The sequence below is a fragment of the Danio rerio genome, chromosome 2 (assembly GCF_052040795.2).
Source record: "Danio rerio strain M-AB ecotype USA chromosome 2, GRCz13ab, whole genome shotgun sequence".
Classification (NCBI taxonomy): domain Eukaryota; kingdom Metazoa; phylum Chordata; class Actinopteri; order Cypriniformes; family Danionidae; genus Danio; species Danio rerio.
This window is the reverse complement of record NC_141022.1, coordinates 45,857,894-45,880,000: the sequence shown is the minus strand read 5'-3', so window position 1 is coordinate 45,880,000 and position 22,107 is coordinate 45,857,894. Positions and strand designations below refer to the sequence as shown.

The 22,107-nt window shown below is 35.7% G+C and overlaps 2 protein-coding genes and 1 long non-coding RNA gene across 10 annotated transcripts in view; 2 read left to right on the top strand and 1 right to left on the bottom strand.

Annotated features, from left to right (window-relative positions):
• The window catches only part of dip2cb (DIP2 acetate--CoA ligase C (putative) b), an 84,440-nt gene extending 72,160 nt beyond the window's left edge, over positions 1 to 12,280 (top strand). For both annotated transcript variants that reach the window (XM_087241247.1, XM_087241246.1), the window contains 6 exons: positions 2,252 to 2,313; positions 3,311 to 3,368; positions 5,878 to 5,952; positions 6,044 to 6,218; positions 6,463 to 6,586; positions 11,167 to 12,280. In XM_087241247.1, the coding sequence (XP_087097373.1) occupies positions 2,252 to 2,313; positions 3,311 to 3,368; positions 5,878 to 5,952; positions 6,044 to 6,218; positions 6,463 to 6,586; positions 11,167 to 11,419 (747 nt within the window). In that variant the 3' untranslated portion in view covers positions 11,420 to 12,280. The remainder of the gene's footprint in view (positions 1 to 2,251; positions 2,314 to 3,310; positions 3,369 to 5,877; positions 5,953 to 6,043; positions 6,219 to 6,462; positions 6,587 to 11,166) is intronic.
• Positions 12,168 to 16,274, bottom strand: LOC147846470 (uncharacterized). The gene is made up of 2 exons (XR_015478851.1): positions 12,668 to 16,274; positions 12,168 to 12,623 (listed from the first exon to the last, which is right to left on the bottom strand). It is a non-coding gene; the product is annotated as an uncharacterized LOC147846470 (long non-coding RNA).
• esyt2a (extended synaptotagmin-like protein 2a) overlaps positions 15,341 to 22,107 on the top strand; it is a 72,750-nt gene continuing 65,983 nt past the window's right edge. For all 7 annotated transcript variants that reach the window (XR_015478850.1, XR_015478849.1, XR_015478848.1 and 4 more), the window contains exon 1: positions 15,341 to 16,121. Coding sequence is in view for 4 of the 7 variants with exons in the window: in XM_087241251.1 (XP_087097377.1) it covers positions 15,741 to 16,121 (381 nt within the window). In the remaining 3 variants the exon portion in view is untranslated. The remainder of the gene's footprint in view (positions 16,122 to 22,107) is intronic.

Sequence of the window (22,107 nt, the reverse complement as noted above, 5' to 3'; positions counted from 1 at the left end):
ATGTGCTGAAAACTCAATGACGTTACTTTGTCAAATAACAGCTTGTTTTTGTAATTGTTTTTATTTCAGTACATTTTTTTTTTACAAATTTTAATATCCGTTTTTAAAAGGAAAATCCAATGACCGAAAGATACACAATCGTTTACACTAGTGCATTTTCATTTTTAAAACAGCATTTTAGAACGAAAACGCGTCTCGTCCAGAGTGGCGTTTTTACTGCATTTCTATAAAACGGTTTTCATCCACACTATACAGACTTAAACACATTATAGGCGACCATTCACACTCTGTACATCTGTACTTGCATTCTATCACTTGCGTAAAGGTCATATAAAAGGCAATTAAAGAATCATAGAAACCATGTACAATAGTCTAAATGAACAATCAGAGAGGGGTTATGGATAGCCACGCCTCCATTTTCAAGTTTGCATTTCACTCAATCTATCCTGAAGCAGAAAAACCAGCATTTCTGAACTAAAAAACTGTCTCCGTGTATTTTTTAAATGATTTTTATCGTGAGTCAAAAATGCTGGAATAGTGTGGATGCCAGGTGTAGCTATATGCGTTTTAAAACTAAAATTGCACTAGTGTAAAGGCACCATAGTTTGGGGAGTAAATCTACTAATTATCCTCCTGTATGCATGAATACTCTGCAAACTAATGTTATAACTTCACCTCAAATGACTTCATGTTCACTGGTCTTGCTTTGTCTGGCATGTCCAGAGCTGTTCAACTGGTATAATCTGTTTGTGTAAGCATGCGTATCTCCAAATATAGTCAAAATTTTGTCTTTTTTTGCACACAATTAGTTTTATATTAATATTAAGTCAAAATATTTTGGACTTTTATTATTATTATTATTATTATTGATATTATTATTGTGCTAAACAAACACTTATTAAATTAAAAAATTTAGACCTTTATTGTTTATTTATTATTTTCTTATAAAATTTTTTTTTAATAATATTATTGTACTAAATCAACTCCTTATAAATCTAAATATTGTTTTGACCTTTATTATTATCATTATTAATTTTAATACTAATATTATTATTAATACTATTATTATTGTTGTTGTTGTTATTATTGTGCTAAACAAACACATATTAAATCTAAATATTTTAGACCTTTATTGTTATTTATTATTAGTTATTTATTCTTTATTATTATTTTTATATTATTATTGTACTAAACCAACCCCTTATAAATCTAAATATTATTTTGGCCTTTATTATTATTAATTTCATTACTATTATTATTATTATTATTATTATTACTAAACAAAACCTCACAATTACACTAGTTAGTTTCCATTTAATTTTTTAACCTTTTTTTTATAAAAATCAGTTTTTTTGTTTTTAAATAAAGCAGCATTTCCATCCAATGTGTTCCCAACAAACAAAAGCGGCACTTCCTGGAAAACTGCTTCAAATGATTCGTAGTAAACATGGAGGCCGCTGCAGCAAGAGGAAACAACACTAGATCTATGTTCCTACATAATAAATGACATCCACTTGAAACAACACACAGAACGACACACACAGTAACAAATGTTGTTAGGATGTCTTATATTTGGGTGGCTGTTGTTTAAGAGGTCATTTAACAAATCATGTTCAGGCTTTTAAGAAAATTGATCAATGAATAATCTGCTGATTAGTCCAGTTAACCAATTACATGATCTGTTGCTAATTAATTTGTTTTAATTATTATGTTTAATGTCTACCTTAAAATACTTCTCATGAATCTTGCCGATTTCATCCAGCAGTTTTATGGGGTATTCCAAAATACTCATAAAAAGATGTGATACTGTATGTGATTCAACTTTAAAACATTCAACCAGAAATGAAAGATCTGTCAGCGTTTGCTCAGTTGTTCCAGATTGTCTGCTTTCCAACATTCTTCACAATATCTTCTTTTGTGTTTAATTAAAATAAAGAAACTAAAGACAAATTTGGAACAAGTGAAGGATATTTAAATGGTGACAATTTTCAATTTTGGAAAATCAGTTTATCTTATATTTTGTTTTTGTTGCAAGTTATGTTCAAATCTATCATCTTTGGCCTAAAATATATCTACCTTCCTTTCTTCTGGTTAAATCTTCTTCATACACTATAAATCTATACCCGTTTCACATTACTTTTAATGCAAGTCACATCCACAGTAACTTTCTCTCTCCCGGATAAGCATGATGCCTCATGTTTAAAGTATATTTAACAGTCATTTACAGAGTTCTGTTGTTGTATGTTTGCAGGGAACATCAGGACCCGATCCTACAACTGTCTATGTGGACATGAGAGCACTGAGACACGACAGGCAAGACATAAACACACTCTCACACACTTATCAGATGTATCAGTATCCAGAAAAGATGCTGCTAAAGGGACAGAATTGGTACAGATACACAACCAGGTCAAAAGCAGACCCTTAACATTAAAATCAAAATTTAGAAATGAAACTGTACAATATTTGTTTTGCTAGTGCACATAAATTCTCTCTTTATGTGAACAGTTAACAGAGCAAGTTGATTCACTGTAAAAAAAAAAAAAAAAAAAAAACAGTTTGTTCAATTAAAGTGGTGGTGCTTTTCTGTTGCGTCAGTTTGACGGGTCCAGCCACAGTTTTCTTAACCATGCCTCTCTTACCGTTAGTTTGCTACTAGGGAATGATGCACAAATGAAAGTCACGCCCCTACACAATATTCCGTTTCAGTTGGAAGTACATCAACATACTGAAATAAAAGTCTTTGCAACCTTCGGTACACATCGGCTTTAAATATATTTAATATACATTCAGTTTTGTTTGTTGAATGTTGATTGGTTCCAGTGACAGACTCAGAGTTAAAACATGTAACTAAGTATGATACACTATTTAATATTTAGTTATTATACATTTTTCATTTAAAATTAAATAGAAAAAGAGTACAAATCGAACAGATTTAAGGTTACCAGAGGTGACTAAGGGCCTTATCATACACCAGGCCCAATAAGGCGCAAGACGTGTTTGGCGCGATTTGTTGCTATTTTCAGACCAGCGCAGCAGTAATTTTCACGTTTTGCGCCACGTTGTTTAAATAGCAACTCCATTTGCGCCACAGCTTATTTTTGGGACCGCAAAAATGGATTCGGGCATGCCCTTAATGTATTTGCTCCATGGACTTTGCGCCTAGATTGTTAAATTAGAGCCCCATGTCAACAAACAACTACCCCATCTTGATAGTGTTTTTTGCTTTGCTTGAGTTACGATTGTAAAACAGTAATTTAAATTTTTTTTTAAATATTTTTGTGTTTTGCCATTTCTTGTGTGTTTGCAGGGTGAGACTGGTTGAAAGAGGCTCTCCGCACAGTTTGCCTCTCATGGAATCTGGGAAGGTTAGTAAGGCCTTGTTATTTAGATGCTTTTTGGTTGATCGCAAAAAGACGAGGATACACTCTATTTACACCTGGTGTTTAATTAATTCTTTTTGTCCACTTTCAAACACATTGTCGATTTATTTGAAGGATGGATTGATGGACTGCATGTACGTATAGGGGCTTTTTACTTATCTTTCGGTCTGTTTTTGTGAAATAAACTCACAAGGTTTACATATGAACAAAAAAAGGACACTTTCAACAAACATTGCAAAGGGTTTGGGTTTGAATCTGAACTGGTTGGAGAATTTTTTTTACCCTGATTTAAAGGGATTGTTCTCCCCAAAATGAAAATTGTTGTACTCACACTAGGCACTGTTGCATTGAACCAGGCCAGGGTGCGATTGACCCCACACCCCCCCAAAACAGCCTGCACTCACATTGCATATTATCTTCCAAGCCTGAGCATACTTACATCATTGTTAATGTGACAGTTAGGAAGAGAAGCGCTCTAGCTCAGTACAATAGAGAATGCTTTAGTTATGTTGTTTAGAATTATTTTAAGTTGTTTGTGATGCGGTGACATGTGGTCTTTTGCTGAACAGATCCACCACTTTTAACTCTCATAAAACTTCATGAAGTCCTCGTGCTGCATGTATTAGGAGGTTTGCTGATGGTGCAGCTGACGTGCAGTGAGGGCTTTGTGTCTTTAATAAACTACGACAGTTTGCGTTCATTGAAAAGTAAGAATGATTAATAAATTCATATGAAACAGTCCCTTAAAAGTGCATCGCGTCTTTAGTTTCGCACTCAGGCGCTCTTTGTACTCACGCTACAGGCGTACCACGCCAAAGACCAACCAAACCATGCTCCAGACCACTTCTTCCATCTGGGCCAGGGCTGGCCAACCGAACCACATTCGTAGAGCTTAGTGTGTGTGCACCCTTACTCGTCCTTCACTTGTTCCAGAACCATATGACATTAATTCTTCTGTTGAACACAAAAGAAGATATTCTAAAAGAAAGATGGAAACCTGGAACCATTGACTTCCTGTTGTGTTTGTTTTTCCTACTATGGATGTCAATGGTTTCAGGGTTTTCAGCTTTCTCGAAATATCTTCTTTTGTGCTCAAACAAAGAAAGAAATTTAAAAAGTGGTGGCAGAGTAAATAGTGAGTAAATTGCCATTATTGGTGACTTACCTTTATGGTTTTAAGACGGCAAAATTTTCAAGTCAGAAAAGTTTTCACATAAGGCAATTTTACAGCTATTTAAACTCATTTAACAACAGAAGCATTTACACTATGAAAACAATTTGGGCAAAATATGTTTTCCACTACATCTGAAACTGCAAATTTCAACACTGCAAAAAATGAATTTCTTTCTTATACATTCATGTTTATTTCTATAGCGCTTTTGCAATGTAGATTGTGTTAAAACAGCTTAACATAGAAGTTCTAGTATAGTGAAATTGTCAGTCCCGTTTTCAGAGTTGAAGTTCAGTTTAGTTCAGTTCAGTCTGGTTTAAATTTCACTGCTGAAAGTTCAAACACTGAGAAACAAATCCATTGATGCGCAGCTCCACAAGTCCCGAACCAAGCAAGCCAGTGGCGACAGTGGCGAGGAACAAACTTCACCAATTAACAAGACTTTAAACCTTAGACTTGGAAAAGTTAAGAAAAAACTTACTTAATTTTGGCATAATATTTTTTTTTAAACAAGACAACAGTTTTTGCTTGTCTAGAAAATGCTTCTTGATTTAAGAATTTTTAGATATTTGGACTAGAAACAACCCAAAAACTCTAAGAAGAAATCAGATGAACAAAAGTGCATCAAGCGTAAATGGTGAAGCTGGTTTCTTCTGATGAAACTACAAACTTCATCAGCAGAACTGTAGGGATATGTTACAGCTTGAACCCAAAATTGACCAGTCTGTCAGATGAAGAAGAGCCGGAGTCAGAGATTCAATTAGAAAATAAGTTTACTGAAAATAGTTTGCAGTTTCATCAGCAGAAGCCAGCTTCAACACTTGCAAATGATTACGTAGGCCACTCTACTTAAAATCTCGAAAGCATCAACAATTATACTCTTCATAATGTCATTAACTGCATCATACATATAGGTGTTTTGACCTGATGGGATTAAGCACAGGTAGACTTAGAAAATGTCCATGTGCATGTGTACAATATCCTAATATCTCAACTTTAGAGCTGACCCAAGACCTGTGAAATGATCCAAAAATGAATAAAAAACACACACACACAAACCACAATCTGTTTCTTTCCCAAGGCTGAGTGTACTCTCAGCAATCTTATCAAAACTGGTTAAAAACCGGTACAATCTACATCCAAACTGGCAGCTTACATACAGAGGAATTACCATCTCTGAGTCTTCTCTTCATCTGACACACCAGACTTCTACAGTATTTTTAACTGTTAATCTTCATCCCAATCGGCAGGGCCTAACATAACACATCTGTAAGTGTGTCCTTAAAAGAAAAGCTATTTATTTTCTTTTATTTTTGTAAACAGATTTTACCTGGTGTACGCATCATCATTGCTAACCCAGAGACGAAAGGACCAATCGGAGACTCTCATTTAGGGGAGGTCAGACCAGTAACACTCTCCTCTATCAGGTCGAAACTATATCTTCTCATAAAGCAGCGTTTCACATGTGCCTATTTTAAAACCCACACAGATCTGGGTCCACAGTCCGCAGAACGCCAGTGGATACTTCACTGTGTTTGGCGAGGAAAATGTGCGTTCAGATCATTTTGGAGCCAGGCTGAGCTTTGGAGACACTCAGACGGTGTGGGCCAGAACTGGATACCTGGGGTTCCTGCGCAGAACTGACCTCACGGATGCAAGCGGAGGTGTGTGTGTGTTCAGTGTATATTGTATTATGCTGACCATTAATTAAAAATAGCTCAAAAAGTAAAGAATGGTGCTGGTAACACCTTAATTAAGTGGGTTTCATTGCCAAAGGAAAGACAGAACTGAAAATGTAACTTAAATGAACCTTTTGCTGGATAAAGTAGGATTTTCTGTGCATGAATGTAGAGAATGATTTTAGTCATTATGTACTTCATTTGTGTGTGTGTGTGTGTGTGTGTCCAGAAAGGCACGATGCCCTTTATGTGGTGGGAGCATTAGATGAAGTCATGGAGCTGAGAGGAATGAAATACCATCCCATTGACATTGAAACGTCCATCATCAGAGCACACCGCAATATCACAGAGTGGTGAGTACACACACACACACACACACACACATATACACACATTCAAACTACACAATTACTCTATGTATTTTTAGTGAAGCCCTTTGAATTAGCATTGTGTATGAAATGTGCTATGTAAATAAATTTGCCTGTCATTTAAATATGCTAATTAGGTGTGGGTTAAGTTTTGTGTAAATCATAATTATATTTTTCAGAATTTATTCGTGAATTGTTACTTATTTTTTTTAACATTTATTATAAATGTCTCTGGGCAACACGTTGGCTCAGTGGTTAGCACTGTCACCTCACAGCAAGAAGGTCGCTGGTTCAAGTCCCGGCCGAGTGCTTTAGACATGCACTATAGGTGAATTGAATAAATTAAATTGGCTGTGGTGTATGTGTGTGAATATGCTGGAATAGTTGGCAGTTTGTTCCTCTGTGGCAACCCCTGATGAATAAAGGGACTAAGCCGATGGAAAATGATTGAATGATAAATGTTTTTACTGTTATCTTTGGGTTGCTTATGAGTAAAAGTAACGTTAATAGAAATAAGTATGTTTTAACAGTACTAATGAATGGTCAAATCTTTCCTCAAAGAAATGAAGCAGGACAAAGCTTTTCAACAATGATAATTGAGCAGAAAAAACTGCATATTGTGATCATTTCTGAAGGACTGTGTGAATCTGAAGACTAGAGTTATGATGCTAAATTCAGTCTATTTTAATTTGATATACTCTAATAACACTGAGATCTGTGCCAAAACTACTGCATGTTAAATACAGCGGGAAAATAAGTATTGAACACGTTTTTCTCCTGAAACATATTTCTGAAGGTGCCGTTGACTTGAAATTTTCCCCAGATGTTGGTAACAACCTAAGAAATCCATACTGTATATGCAAAGAAAACAAATCTAAATATTTTACAAATTAGGTTATATGTAATAAAATGAAATGACGCAGGGAAAAAGTATTAAACACATGAAAAAGGGAGGTGTATAGAGGCAGTGAACGCCCAGACAGCAGCTGGAATTTCTCCATAGTTATTTATTTATTTACATTATCAGTATGGACATTTCAGCAAGACAATAATCCAAAACACAGCCAGGGAAATTCTCAAATGCTTTCAGAGCAAGATTTTGACACACTGTTGAATTTTGTGGGAAAACTCTCACCTGAGCAATACATGCGACTTCATTCTCCAAATGAGAAGCTGCCTTCTCCAAAATACTTTTTTTTATAAAGTGTTAAATATGTTTCAGTAGTTCAGTATTTTCTCCCTGTGTCATTTCATTGTTATTACAAAGAACTCATTTTTTATTTCTATGTTTCTATTGTTTGGGTGTTTACCAAAATCTAGTTCAATTCCGTGTCAACAGCTCCTTTAGAAATGTTATACCCAGGAAAAACATGACATAGTCAATACTTATTTTCCCTGCTGTAACACTTGATTTAATAACCCAAAAATCTAACACTAAAAGGAATCGTTTACCCAAAAACAAAAATTAAGTCACCTTCAAGTAATTCTAAATCGTTTTGAATCAGTTGAACACAAAAGTTGCTGGAAACCTGTACCCGTTGACTTTCATTGCTATTTTCCCCCTCAACATTCTTCAGTATTTCTTCTTTCGAAGCTCAACAGGTTTGTGACAAGTAAATAATGAGTTTTATTCAGTTTAAGATGAACTATCCCTGTAATAACTGAATGAGCCACCTTCAATGTGAACATGTTTTTAACTGGCAGTATGAAGTCTCAATATTGTAAGATATAAATCTCTGTGGCTCTTAAAGCGGATATGCTGTTATTCAGGAAGTCATCCGTAAACTTGCTTGCTCAGCAAGATCCAGTGTTGCTGACAATACAGTAGTTTGACCTGAGAGTGAGGGAAACCTCCCCGCAGAACAAGACGCTTTATGCTAATGCCTAGCGCAGTGAACATACAGTTGAAGTCAGAATTATTAGCCCTCCTGAATTATTAGCCCCACTGTTTATTTTTCCCCAACTTCTGTTTAACGGAGAGAAGATAATATTAGTTTTAATAACAAATTTCTAATAACTGATTTATTTTATCTTTGTCATGATGAAAGTAAATATTATTTTACTAGATAATTGTCAAGACAGAAGTGTTCAGCTTAAAGTACATTTTAAAGGCTTGAAGATGCTGATTGATTGACAGTTTTTGACTATTCTAAAGCATAAAAAGACCATCATATGTTTGCAGATATTGAAGAAACATGCTAAGTGAACATTCTTGTATATCTTAAAAAAAAAATTGCTAAATTCAGATAATCTGTTTTAAAAATGTGAGCTATGTGCCCGAACGTCTGTCTTTGTTTTGTTCATTTAACCCGCCCAATATCACTTTAGCCAATTATATTTCAGCATCCCAGTTGCCTTGTTGGAAAACTTCAATCAGTCAGGAAGGCTCTCAAAGTACGTGTCCGTGACTGAAATGCAACCTCCGGTGGACATTAACAGCCTCTGAAATGAGACACAGATTCAGAGTTCCACATGAGGTTATTAATTAGCAAATAACATTACGAATATTACGTACGTAAACATTTGGTGAGCAGGTTACATTGTAACCCTGTGTCCTAACAACACGCTACGTGACAAGATTTGCAGTCATAAGCAATTGGACGGTTTGCACCAGACGAAACAAAACAGACTTTTAAATACGGCCATTCAGAAGCACAGAATAGTGCACTCACTGCACTCCAGCGAAATGCTAAGATTCATAATCTAATTAATACATAGTAAACCTCTTTAACAATATTTAGGCCCAATCCCAATTCTATTTTTGTACCCCTACCCCTTGGCCATTGAAACAGATAGTGAAGGGGAAGGGCTTTAAAATTCACCCAGAGGAAATGGGACAGCACTACAACACCTGAACACGTCATCAGATGTCATCGCGCTCTCTTGCTTCATATACAGTAAGATCAGACGATCGCGACTGCTGGAGTTATTCCAGTTGTGCTATTTTTTGCTATTTATCTTCAGGAAATCACTGAAGGCATCTATCATGTTATCTTAACAATATAATGTGGCAATAAGATTGTAACTATACTGTGCATTTACACAGTGCCATATTCATCTATGTAAACACACCAAAACAACATTAACATAGCAGACGCTTTAAACAGCTCTTTCCCAGACACTAGACATTACTGACAGGGAATTCCAGTATCATCAAGTGTCAGAATGTTGTGGGACTGCTGTACAGGAGTTATTAGAGATTATAGAAATTTATTTTTTATTTTTTATTTTAGCATTTTTTTAAAAAAGCATGACGGTAAAACATAAACATGGTTATGTCGCCTCGTGGTTTCATCCCAAAGAGGGAAGAAATCACTTTCCCAAACTCTTGCATTCAATCTGCCCAGTTGGTGGAATGAACTCCCCAACTGCATCAGAACGGCAGAGTCACTCGCTGTTTTCATAAAACGACTAAAAACTCAACTATTTAGTCTCCACTTTCCTTCCTAATCTGCAATTGCCTCTCTGGTTCTACCGCTAATTGTATTACAAAATTATTATTTTTTTAATTACTAATGTTTTGCTTCTTACACTTCACATACCCGAAACTTGCCTACAGCACTTATTCATTGTTGCTCTTATAGTTGTGTAAATTGCCTTCTTGTCCTCATTTGTAAGTCACTTTGGATAAAAGCATCTGCTAAATGACTGAATGTAAATGTAAATGAATATATTAAAACACATTTCTTGTTTGTTGTAAAAATTCGGAATAATGACAAAAAATACAAATTTTTGGATCTCCTTATTTCCGGGTGCAGCTATGCTGTCGTTGTGGCTGGTTTATTCTGGGAAATTTTCTTACCCCTTGCTTTCGAGTGTGGTCCTGAAAAATCTTTGTTTGAAGGGGTATCTAGCCCTTTCCCTTAGCCCTACGTCTTCAAGCTAAAGAGAATTGGTACACCCCTACCTCTTCACGTGAACGCGCAAAATGAGGGCAAGGGGGTAAGGGAAAGGGCTAGAAGGGGTAGAATTGGGATTGAGCTTAAATGTAGATGCAGAATCACTGATATGTGTTGGTTTTGAGTAAAGTTTATTTTATTTTCAGAGGTGAACTATCTGCTACTTTCAGTAGTATGGCAATAGATCTCATGTGAAATGGCATTCAAACTTACATTATTAGCATTTTACACTGAATAAAGCACATGAGGTTTACCTGAGGTGATGAGGGGTGCAATACCTAGTTCAACCACTGGTGTCAAACTTGCATACTGCACCTTTAACTAGGTTAATTAGGGAAGTCAGAGCAATTCCTTAAATCATTGTATAACAGTGGTTTGTTCTGTAGACAATCGAAAAAATAAATATTGATTAAGGAGGCCAATAATATTGACCTTAAAATGGTTTTAATAAATTAAAAACTGCTTTTATTCTAGCCGAAATAAAAAAAAATAAAAGACTTTCTCCAGAAGAAAAAATATTATAGAAAATACTGTGAAAATTTCCTTGCTCTGTTAAACATCATTTGGTAAATATTTGAAAAAGAAAATAAAATTTCCAGGAGGGCTAATCAATTTGACTTCAGCAGTGTTTAGCATTGAGATTTTTGTTTCTCCTTTGTCTTCCAGTGCTGTGTTTACATGGACGAACCTCTTGGTGGTGGTGGTGGAGCTGGAAGGTTCTGAGCAGGAGGCTCTAGATCTGGTTCCAATGGTGACTAATGTGGTTCTAGAGGAGCACTATTTGATTGTGGGTGTGGTAGTGGTGGTGGATACCGGCGTAATCCCCATCAACTCTCGTGGAGAAAAGCAACGCATGCACCTGAGAGACGGCTTCCTCGCTGACCAGCTCGACCCCATATATGTGGCTTACAACATGTAGAAACGCACGCCGATGATATTAAACACATGAGATGCAGCAACCATCATTTCCAGCACCTTCTCACTGTCAGCACTTCTGCTCATTTGTTAGATTGAACGCCCTCAAAATAGCAGACACACACACACACACTCTCGCACATCATTCACAGAGGGACTTAAAAGACTCCTGTAGCATATCTTCAAGTTTTTTATTTCGTTTTAAAATTACGTATCGCCCTATATTTTGTTAGTGTTGTTTTTTTTTTTACTTGCATATGAAATTTTAATTTAAGGAACAGGATTTTATATTAATGCATATTGCTGTCATCAATCCGTGTTATTTATTTGTGTTTTTTTAAACCTGTGATCACAAATATATGTCATATTTGTGCTTTTACATACGTTTTGTTGCCTATATTGTTGTTTTATGCTTGTCTTTGTTGTTGTCGGTTGTATTAGAATATCACATACCGATTTATTCAGCATGTTTATCAGTTTAAAGATACTAATGTTGAGTCCTTTTCATAATTGTTAATTATGTACAGACATTTGGTTCAGGTTTACTTTTGACTTTTGTTTTGTTGTGAATTCATTGTTAGACTATTATGAATCATTTTATCATGTATTTGAATATGATCATATCTGCACTGTGATACGCATCAATATGTGAACTAGAATTTGCATTCTAGATTCAGTGGCCGGAGAGAGGGGGGGAGGAATGGAGAGTGACAGAAAGGGGACATATGCACAATGTGTGTGTTTAGTATATCTTTATTTATTTTTGAAGCTTCCATTACCTGTAAGATACGAAAGCACTTTGATTATGTCACTTATGTCTTTTCATATGTCAATAAAATATTTTCAACTATTCTTATTGAGAAAACACGTCTGTCTCGGGAACGTTCATTGAAGGATCATCGTGTGCATGCACTGTCCTCTAGTGGACTAAATCAGCAACACCAGCTCCACTTTACAGTCAGCATTTTCTCATTTATACATCCTCTGAAATACAACATAATGTAATGTTTTAAGGGAATGTGGGTTGTACTATAATTGAAAGCGAAATGGATGAATATGTGCAGAAAAAAGTGTTATTCTTGCACCAAATTGGTTGTGGCATGCTGTGTAAGATTGTTGCTGATCCAGGAGACAGAATCATGTTGATCATTTATACAGTAGTCAACATTTGGAGTAGATCACAACCCGTTATCAAAGTTGACCTAAATCTACTGAACAACACTACTTCTTTTCTTAAGACCATTTCGAAAACCTCTCTTTTTTTATCCATTTCATGCTGATTACTTAGATACACTTCATAAAAGCTGTCCTCAACCTATTGAACAACACCTTTTCTTGTAGGACAATTTGGAAAAAATAGATGTGTTGATCCACTTCAAGCTAATGTACAGATAAACATAAACAATTATATATTTTATGATAGATCACAAAATATTTAAAACTTCATGCTGACACAAAAATTCAGATTTTTAAAATACATAAATACAGACAGACAGACAGACGGATGGATCAATAGAACAAAAAAGTAAAAACATAGTGGACAATAATATTTCAAGAATAATGTTTTAATTTTTCTCTATATATACACACTCATCGGCCACTTTATTAGGTACACCTGTCCAACTGCTCGTTAATGCAAATTTCTAATCAGCCAATCCTATGGTAGCAGCTCAATGCATTTAGGCATGTAGACATGATCAAGACAAACTGCTGCAGTTCAGAAAGAGCATCAGAATGGGGAAGAAAGGTGATTTAATTGACTTTGAACGTGGCATGATTGTTGGTGCCAGACGGGCTGGTCTGAGTATTTCAGAAACTGCTGATCTACTAGGATTTTCACGCACAACCATCTGTATGGTTTACAGAGAATGTTCTGAGAAAGAGAAATATTCAGTGAACGGCAGTTCTGTTGGCACAAATGCCTTGTTGATGTCAGAGGAGAATGGCCGGACTGGTAACAGTAACTCAAATAACCACACCTTACAAGTATGTAGAAGAGCATCTCTGAATGCACAACACGTCTAAACTTGAGGCAGACGGGCTACAACAGCAGTTTACCACAGTGGGTGCCACTCCTGTCAGCTAAGAACAGGAAACTGAGGCTACAATTTACACAGGCTCATCAAATTTGGACAATAGAAGACATAAAAAAAACACTGCCTGGTCTGATGAGTCTTGATTTCTGCTGCAACATTGAATGGTAGGGTCAGAATTTGGCATCAACAACATGAAAGCATGGATCCATCCTGCCTTGTATCAACGGTTTTGGTTGGTGGTGTAATGGTGTGGGCTGGGCATATTTTCTTGGAACACTTTGGGCCCGCTTGTACTGTACCAATTGTGCATCGCGTCAACGCCACAGCATACCTGAATATTGTTGCTGACCACAGTGTACCCATCTTTTGATGGCTACTTCCAGCAGGATAACACACCATGTCATAAAGGGCGAATCGTCTGGTTTCTTGAATACGACAAGAAGTTTACTGTACTTAAATGGCCTCCACAGTCACCGGTTCTCAATCCAATAGCGCACCTTTGGGATGTGGTGGAACGGGAGATTCGCAGTGTGCAGTCAACAAATGATGCTATCACGTCAATATCGACCAAAACTTATGAGGATTATTTCGAGTACCTTGTTGAATCTATGAGATGAGGGATTAAGGCAGTTTTGAAGGCAAAAGGAGGTCTAACCCGGTACGACAGCTGTACTGGTAAGGTGTATTACCTATAAAGCAGACCCGTAGCCAGGGGGGGTTTGAGTGGTTCAAAAGAACTACCCCACTGACAAACGTCCAGAATTTGCCATTGGTCCAGAATTGTTGCCACTATATTCTCATTTGACATATTTGGACTGTTATATCATCATACTTTGTGGAAATAACACAGTTTTTAAGAAAATGCGCAACTTCACATTAGTGAAGTCAACTTTTACTATTGACCTACTGTTGTTAAAAAAACATTTTACAAGTAGCCTAACTTTTATTCTAAATCTTGAACCTCATTCTTGAGAGACAAAACTGACCAATGAAAAGGTCTGAAGCACCAATAGCAGCCTATTACAGTTCATTTTAATTTTAATAAGGCTGTGTAAAAAGCCAAAATCAAACAAAATGTTTTCAAGGGTAGCTTAAATAATGTGTCGGTGCTCTTTGTGTGGGGATTCAGAATAAACATGGAAATCAGTTCAATGCACTCAAACAATGTGGGAAACATAATAAAAAAACCTTTATTGACATGGCTGTTCCTTAAACCTGTGGCTACATCAGGTTACCCTGATAAAGTCCAGTGTTATCAAAATGTGTAGGCGCAGTTTTAAGAAATAGCCATGTCAGTAAAGGTTTTTTATTATTTTTACACATTTTTCGAGTGCCTCAGACTGACCTTTGCTGTTTATACTAATTAGGCTGTTGTTGTTAGATTAATTTTCAAGAGAGGCTAGAAAAAAATCGTGAAGCTCTTTTTTATATGAGTTTATTATAAATCTTTAGGAAATATTTTGGTCATCTAAAATGAAGGATACAACAAGCTAATCCAGCTCAAAATCGTGCTTAAAATGCCACTTATTGGAGTATTTAAACATCATAATTATATAGAAAATGAGGTGAATAACTGCAAAAAAGTCCACATTTTGAGAAAAAAGAACAACCCTTTTCATCGAGCTGGCTACGGGCCTGTAAAGTGACTGGTAAGTGTAGATGGATGGATAGATAGATAGATAGATAGATAGATAGATAGATAGATAGATAGATAGATAGATAGATAGATAGATAGATAGATAGATAGATAGATAGATAGATAGATAGATAGATAGATAGATAGATGTTGACTGTCATCCAGCAGGTGGCGCTCTCGGGCCGCAGCTCCTCGCTCTGGCGCTTCCTGTCAGCAGAGCAGCTTTGAGTTTTTGGGTAAAGGAGGTTTGGTCAGAGCAGTGCGGAGCGGAGCGCGTGTGTTTCTGCAGGATGTGGTGAAGCGAAAGAGAGAGAGAGGAGGTGCTGCTGCTCGGGACAGCGAGACGTGGCGCGCGCTCACACGGACAGCAGCTGGAGACTCGAGCGAGTTAAAAGTTCCCTGGGAAGGGCGGAAAATCACGGGCCGACGGCCGCTCCATACAAGGCAAGGTCGGGTGGGGAGCAGTTTAGGGAGCAGCGCTGATCCAATCATCTGCGCTCCGGGGAAGAGCCCGGAACCAAAGCGACGCCACTCGTTTTGTTTTCTGTCCAAATCGGTACGCGTCCGAGATGTTGCTGTAGAAACTCTGACGCTTCTGTAGTTGTTTAGTGTTAGTTTTGTTGTTGTTTGTTTTGGATTTGCTTACTTTGGAGATGAGTGCGTCAGTGAACGGAGTGGAGCCCAAACCCGCTCCAGCGGTCAGCCAGAACGGACCCGGGTCTCCTCCTCAGACCCCCAAAGATGTCACACCACCGGAGCTTGAACTACCGGACGAGGAGCCGCAGTCTTCGGTCACGGAAGCCACGCAGATGGGGATTAAGTTCGCAAAGACGTTCCTACTGATTTTCCCTATATACTTGCTGGGATATCTGGAGTTCAGTTTCAGCTGGGTTTTGATCGGCCTGGGATTGGTGTTTTGGCTGAAACGGAATCAGGGCAGCAGGTTCGCCCGGGTGAACCAGGCGATGGCGTTTCTGGAGCAGGAGGAGCGCGCGGTGCGGCAGACCATCCGGAGCTCAGAGCTGCCGCCGTGGGTGAGTGACACACCGAACACACTTCTGTTTACAATTCAGACCGAGAACGTTGACCCCAAACTTGACCTGGACCTCTAATTCAAGCTATATCACAGTGCAGTTAAACCGGTGTATCCTTGTTCTACTTGTGTGTCTTGTGATACATTCAAGTGTGTGTTCACCACTGACATTACTAACATACCTGAGTGAGTCAGATCTAATCAAGAGCACTAATTAAATCTGCAGTATCAGAACCACCCATCCAACACGTTTACCACAACAGAATCATACTAAGGTCTAAAAAAAAAAAAAAAAAAAAAAAAATATATATATATATATATATATATATATATATATATATATATATATATATATATATATATATATATATATATATTAGTCTTTATTTAAGAGCTTAGGTCATCAGTTTTTTTTCTTTCAATTTATGTACATTTAATATATAAAATTTATTATACAAAATGTTGAATCTGGATTATGCTTTTCTATTACTAATAAAGGCTACTTGCAGATATCTTGAATTTTGTGCTGTTTCTGTACAGAATGTTTAAAAAATTATTTATGATAAACTAATTCAGTGTAGTATCTAAAACCTAACACTTTAGTTATAATAACTAATAACTTTTTAACTTTTATTTACCTTCAACTCTGCAAATCCAATTATTTTCACTTGTTTGGTAAACAAAGCTATTGAAGGCCTCTTGTAAAACATAAAATTATGTATTAATATGTAATAGAGTAATATAAAAAGCTGAACGCTATATATGTACACACATTTACATCAGTAAAGTGTATGCGTTTACAAAAATAAATGGACTGAATGATAGACTCAAAAATCTGCATAATTCTTCAGCCACAAATTCTGCATGGGCTTACTTATGGGTCAAAGATGAGATTTTTATCTAGTTTTGACTTCCATTTTAGTCCTGACAACAAATTTAATTGTAAAAAGTGAATGAAAGTACTGGTGAGGTCATTTTCCATCTTCATTCAGTGCAGCAGATACTCGTGTATGTATGCACTTAGGCCTCTCTCTTTCCAGGTGGGCTTTTAGGCACTCAAGGATGTACATTGATTGATCGCCATCTGAATATTGCATGGGATGTTTATGAGGGGTGCACCTCTAATTATACATTCTGAAACAGAAATATTAAATCAGAAGCATATGGCAAGCTCAGAAAAAAACAAACTTGAATAACTTTGAGGGTTTGACAAAGCTTTGACATGTCACACATTGACATGCCAGCCTGTCACGTGAGGTTTCTTCTCATACTGTACCACTGAAAATAATGATTAATTGGATTTACCTTCTTTTTTCTTCTTTTTTTTCTTTTTTTTTTGTTTTGTTGCAAAACAGTTACACGCGCTGATTTTAAACAGATAAATTCAATTTAGTAATGTTCAACTTAAGTTGTTTTTAAATTCAGCCCATATAGACTGTTTGCAACCACTTACCTTAAAAATAAATGAGTAAATCCAATGAATAGTTTTTCAGTGATTTTAAACTAGGGTTGCACAATATATAGTTTCAGCATCGATATCACAATGTGATCATTTGCAATAGATGCATCACATGCTTTATGCAATGTTGAGTTTGTATTCTAATTCATCATTTGCATGTGTTTTTGATGCCTGTGATTGTTTAATGATATTTAAAGCATTCAGGTATAAGAAGTACCGCTTGTGACTTTTTGTCTTTTTATTGAATTATTTTTATTTTTATCATTCAGTAGCTGTACTCGTCTGCTGTTTTAATTGTGTCTTTATATTTTAATTGTATCTTTTTCTTGATTGAATTTATGGATAGTTATACATGTAAATACATCACATGCAAATACTGAAATACACAGCAAATAGCACAGATCACAACAAAAATGTGTTGGCGTACCCCAAAAGTTTTTAGATTAATTATGAGATTTTATAGAGATGCAAATAGTAAACATCAATTCATCGATCATTGACTAAACATGTGCATGTAAATACTCACAACACATGCAAATACAGAAATGAACTGCAAATTGCACAGAGCACAACGAAAATGTGTCAGGGAAGTTTATAGATTTATTAGATTTTATGGAGATGCACTCCCACTGCGGAATCATGCCAATTGATCTAACATTATAAAGTCTTTCCAAATAGACATATTAATTCATCTGGTGTAATTGTATTCATATCACAATATATATCGCACAATAATTTTTTTTTTATAATGTTAGATTTTACCAATCATACAGACCTTCTTTCTAAACAATTGATTTTCTGTCTAACCTGAGCTCATCGCTCTGCTCTATAACTCTTGTTCTGAGCTCAAAGCGTCATTCAGCAGCAGCAGCAAACTCCAGAGTTCACCCCAGGACCTATAACTCACTCTCTTGGCATGCTCTGCACAGAGACTACCTTTGTTTTTGTTTTATTTCAGTTTAAGGCCGATGTTAAGTAACATGAACAGGTAATTCATGAAACTCAGGTTGACTGATTTTTTTGACTTGTGCTTGTTGTTTCGTCGATCGTTTTGTTTGATTTGTGAACATTGTTGACACGTTTATTATTGATAGCTTGCAAAAATGAAACTCGCTGCATAAAGTCAAGTCAAAGCCAGCTTTATTGTCAATTTAACCACATCTACAGGACATACAGAGAATTTGTAAATGAGTTACTCTCAGACTCTAGCTGCATAACAGATAATAAAATACAAAAAGTAGAATTTTAAATGACAAAAATTTACAATAATTACAATTACACATGTAATAAAAAAAGTAAACGAGTAAATAAATAAATATAAGTAAAATAAAGTTGTATAAAATATAATTAAAATTAAGGGCACAAGGCAAGGAGTGCAAGCAGAGTTGTGCAGATGCAGAACAATATATTGTGCAAAAATCTTGTAAATATGATAAAGTGTCTTAATATTCAGGGAGGTAGTAAGAGGTTACTTTTCAACAATTATGTGTTGGTGAGAAGTGGTCTGGGTGTTTGTAAAGGCAGTTGGTACATTGTTAATGTGTCTGTCAGGTGACGCCGCATATGGTGAAAGAACCTCTCCTTGTAGTGGGTGTGTTGTGTTAGGATAGTAACTGTTATTATGGTAATATTATGACGACATCACTAACACAATGACTCAAACGCTTGAGGAAATGTTTCCATGGTGACCTGTCAGTCAGATGAGGTGCATCACATTCCTTTTTTGGACAATAGTGTGTGAGAGAATACAGCGAGTGTTTACCTGGGGGGCAGATTTTGTAAAGGCAGAGCGTCCGCCCTGTTGTGTGTTTGTGTATGTGTTTAATAACCAACAAGTAAAACATTTTGTCAAATGTGGTGATAAAAAGAATTGACCATATGTGTTTTGTTTGTCTAAGCTTGTCTTACTCGTTTTGTAAAAAAAGGCCCTATGCGATCTATTTTATTTTTTCACAAATTAATTTATATTTATTTAAAAAAAAAAGAATTCTGTGTTTTTTTTCGCCTATTTTTTTTAGAAAAATTAAAAGCATATAATATTTTTTTTACTTATTTATTTTTGGCTTTACTTTCAATTAGTTTTTCTGAATTTTCAGTAAAGAAAAAGGTTTAAACATGATTTAGGCCTGTCACAATAATCGATATATACACTACCTGACAAAAGTCTTGTCGTTGATCCCAGTTATAAGAGCAACAAATAATAGCTTGACTTCTAGTAGATCATTTGGAAAAGTGGCAGAAGGTAGATTTTTCTGATGACTCATCTGTTGAACTGCATCCCAATCATCATAGATACTGCAGAAGACCTATTGGAACCCACATGGACCAAAGATTCTGACAGAAATCAGTTAAGTTTGGTGAAGAAAAAAATCATGGTTTGGGGTTACATTCAGTATGGGGTCATGCGAAAGATCCGCAGAGTGAATGGCAACATCAACAGCACTCCTTCTCATACTTCAGCCTCCACATCAAAGTTCCTGAAAGCAAAAAAGGTCAAGGTGCTCCAGGATTGGCCAGCCCAGTCACCAGACATGAACATTATTAAACATGTCTGGGGTAAGATGAAGGGGGCGGCATTGAAGATGAATCTTGATGATCTTGATGCAAGAATGCTTTCTTTGCCATTCCAGATGACTTTATGAATAAGTTATTTGAGTCTTTGCAGAGATGTACAGATGCAGTAGTCCAAGCTTTTCCACTGCACCATGACTTTATATTCTATACTGTACATTATTTATGTTAAGTAACAAAACTTTTGTGTAAGCAAAGTTAGACCTTACTGTCCTAATTAAATAATTAAAAAATCAAGGCATGATCAGATTTTATTTTGGTGAAATAAGGGGAATCTAGAGACATTTGCCTGCCTCTCATATAAGCCACTTTTGATACCAAATGACCAACTTGAAGTCAAGTTATTATTTGTCGTTTCTAAAACTTGGATAGGCGACAAGACTTTTGTCATGTAGTGTATATGCTCAATCACCATGTTTACATAAGACTGAATGTCACCAGTATTTTAGCTGACTGTGCATCCTCTGTCATCTCATCTAATCTGTGTTTTAGGTGTGCGCGAGCTCAGAAATTATGCTTATTTATATATTTCCTTGAAAACTATTTTGGACCAAAGTTGTCCAAATGAACTCATGGAAGACATCAATTCACATAAAAATAACATTAAAGCACGTTTACAACCACAATTGCATTCTATATTACCAATGTCCATGTTTATTTTAGGACATTTACTTTATTTAGCATGGAATTGCAGAATCTAACCTTTAGGATGAAACATTTTTGTACCTTGATAGCGCTTTATTAAGCTGTTGTATTGACTTTATTTTTTTACGTACAAGCCTTTGGAATCTTTGAGACTTCCGGTCTTATTCGCATTCATTGATTTATAGACGTTACAAACAGCTCACTATGCTTCATGTTGCAAATGTATATATTTTTTTATTATACTATTCTACTTTTCATGTAATGAACGCACTTGAGCAAGTGTCCGTTTTCTGCTGTTAATTATTCCTAGTCATTTCTCCCATGCATAGGCAACTCAAATGGAAGTTTTAAAATCATCACAAAATCGAGTGGACTTCCGCCTCACTGAATAAAGTCAATAATCATTGTATAATCAGTGGCATAAAATGATCTTATAATGATTTATCAAAATTGTTTCTGTGATAATATATAGTACAATAAAAATAATTCTTAGTGACTGGCCTAACGTGAAAAAAAAAACACTTACAGAGAGTGAACCCGATAATTGATTAAAACCACACACTGGGAGTCATGTCTTTTCAAATAAAGGATTTAAAAAATCAGTACATAAGGAATTTGACAGAACCCCAAATGGATGGCACTTTTTTGTCTTTCTACATTGAACTGTTGAGTAAAAATGACTAGTAATCTAAAACTAAAGGATCTTGGTTTCTTGGAAGAATGCAATCTCAATGCTGCTGACTAGTTGGTGACTAGTTGTCAGTCTATTGACCCTATTGATTTGGGATCTTTTTGGCTCAAGACTTCCAGTCTAATTTACTTCCATTGATTTTTAGATGCTTAAAAAACTCATTATGCTGCTTGATGTTGCAAACCAATCTTTTCTTATTGAACAACTTTTATATGAACAAAATAGTTTGTAGAGCAAGTAGTTTGATTTTATTCTGTTGTTTATTATTTTTATATTGCAAACTAATTCAGATGTTCTAATAAAATCACAAAAGCACTTTTGCATCACAGAATAAGGTCAATAAAATAAGTAGGTTGTGGATAAAATTAGTGGACACTCATAAAAAATGTTTGCCTTTAATACACTTATGAATAAGTAATTTAGGCTATAATGTATACATCCCAGCTAAATGCATTCTTAATGCAAAACATTACATACAATAAAACTATAAAACTGCAGGTTAACTATGCTTATATATAACTTTAACTGTTAAAAGTTATTAGTTAATTAGGTAAAGTTTTTAGTAACAGATAAGTTATGGTAAATAATTTCCCTAACTTTTTCTAAATTTGATTAATGCAA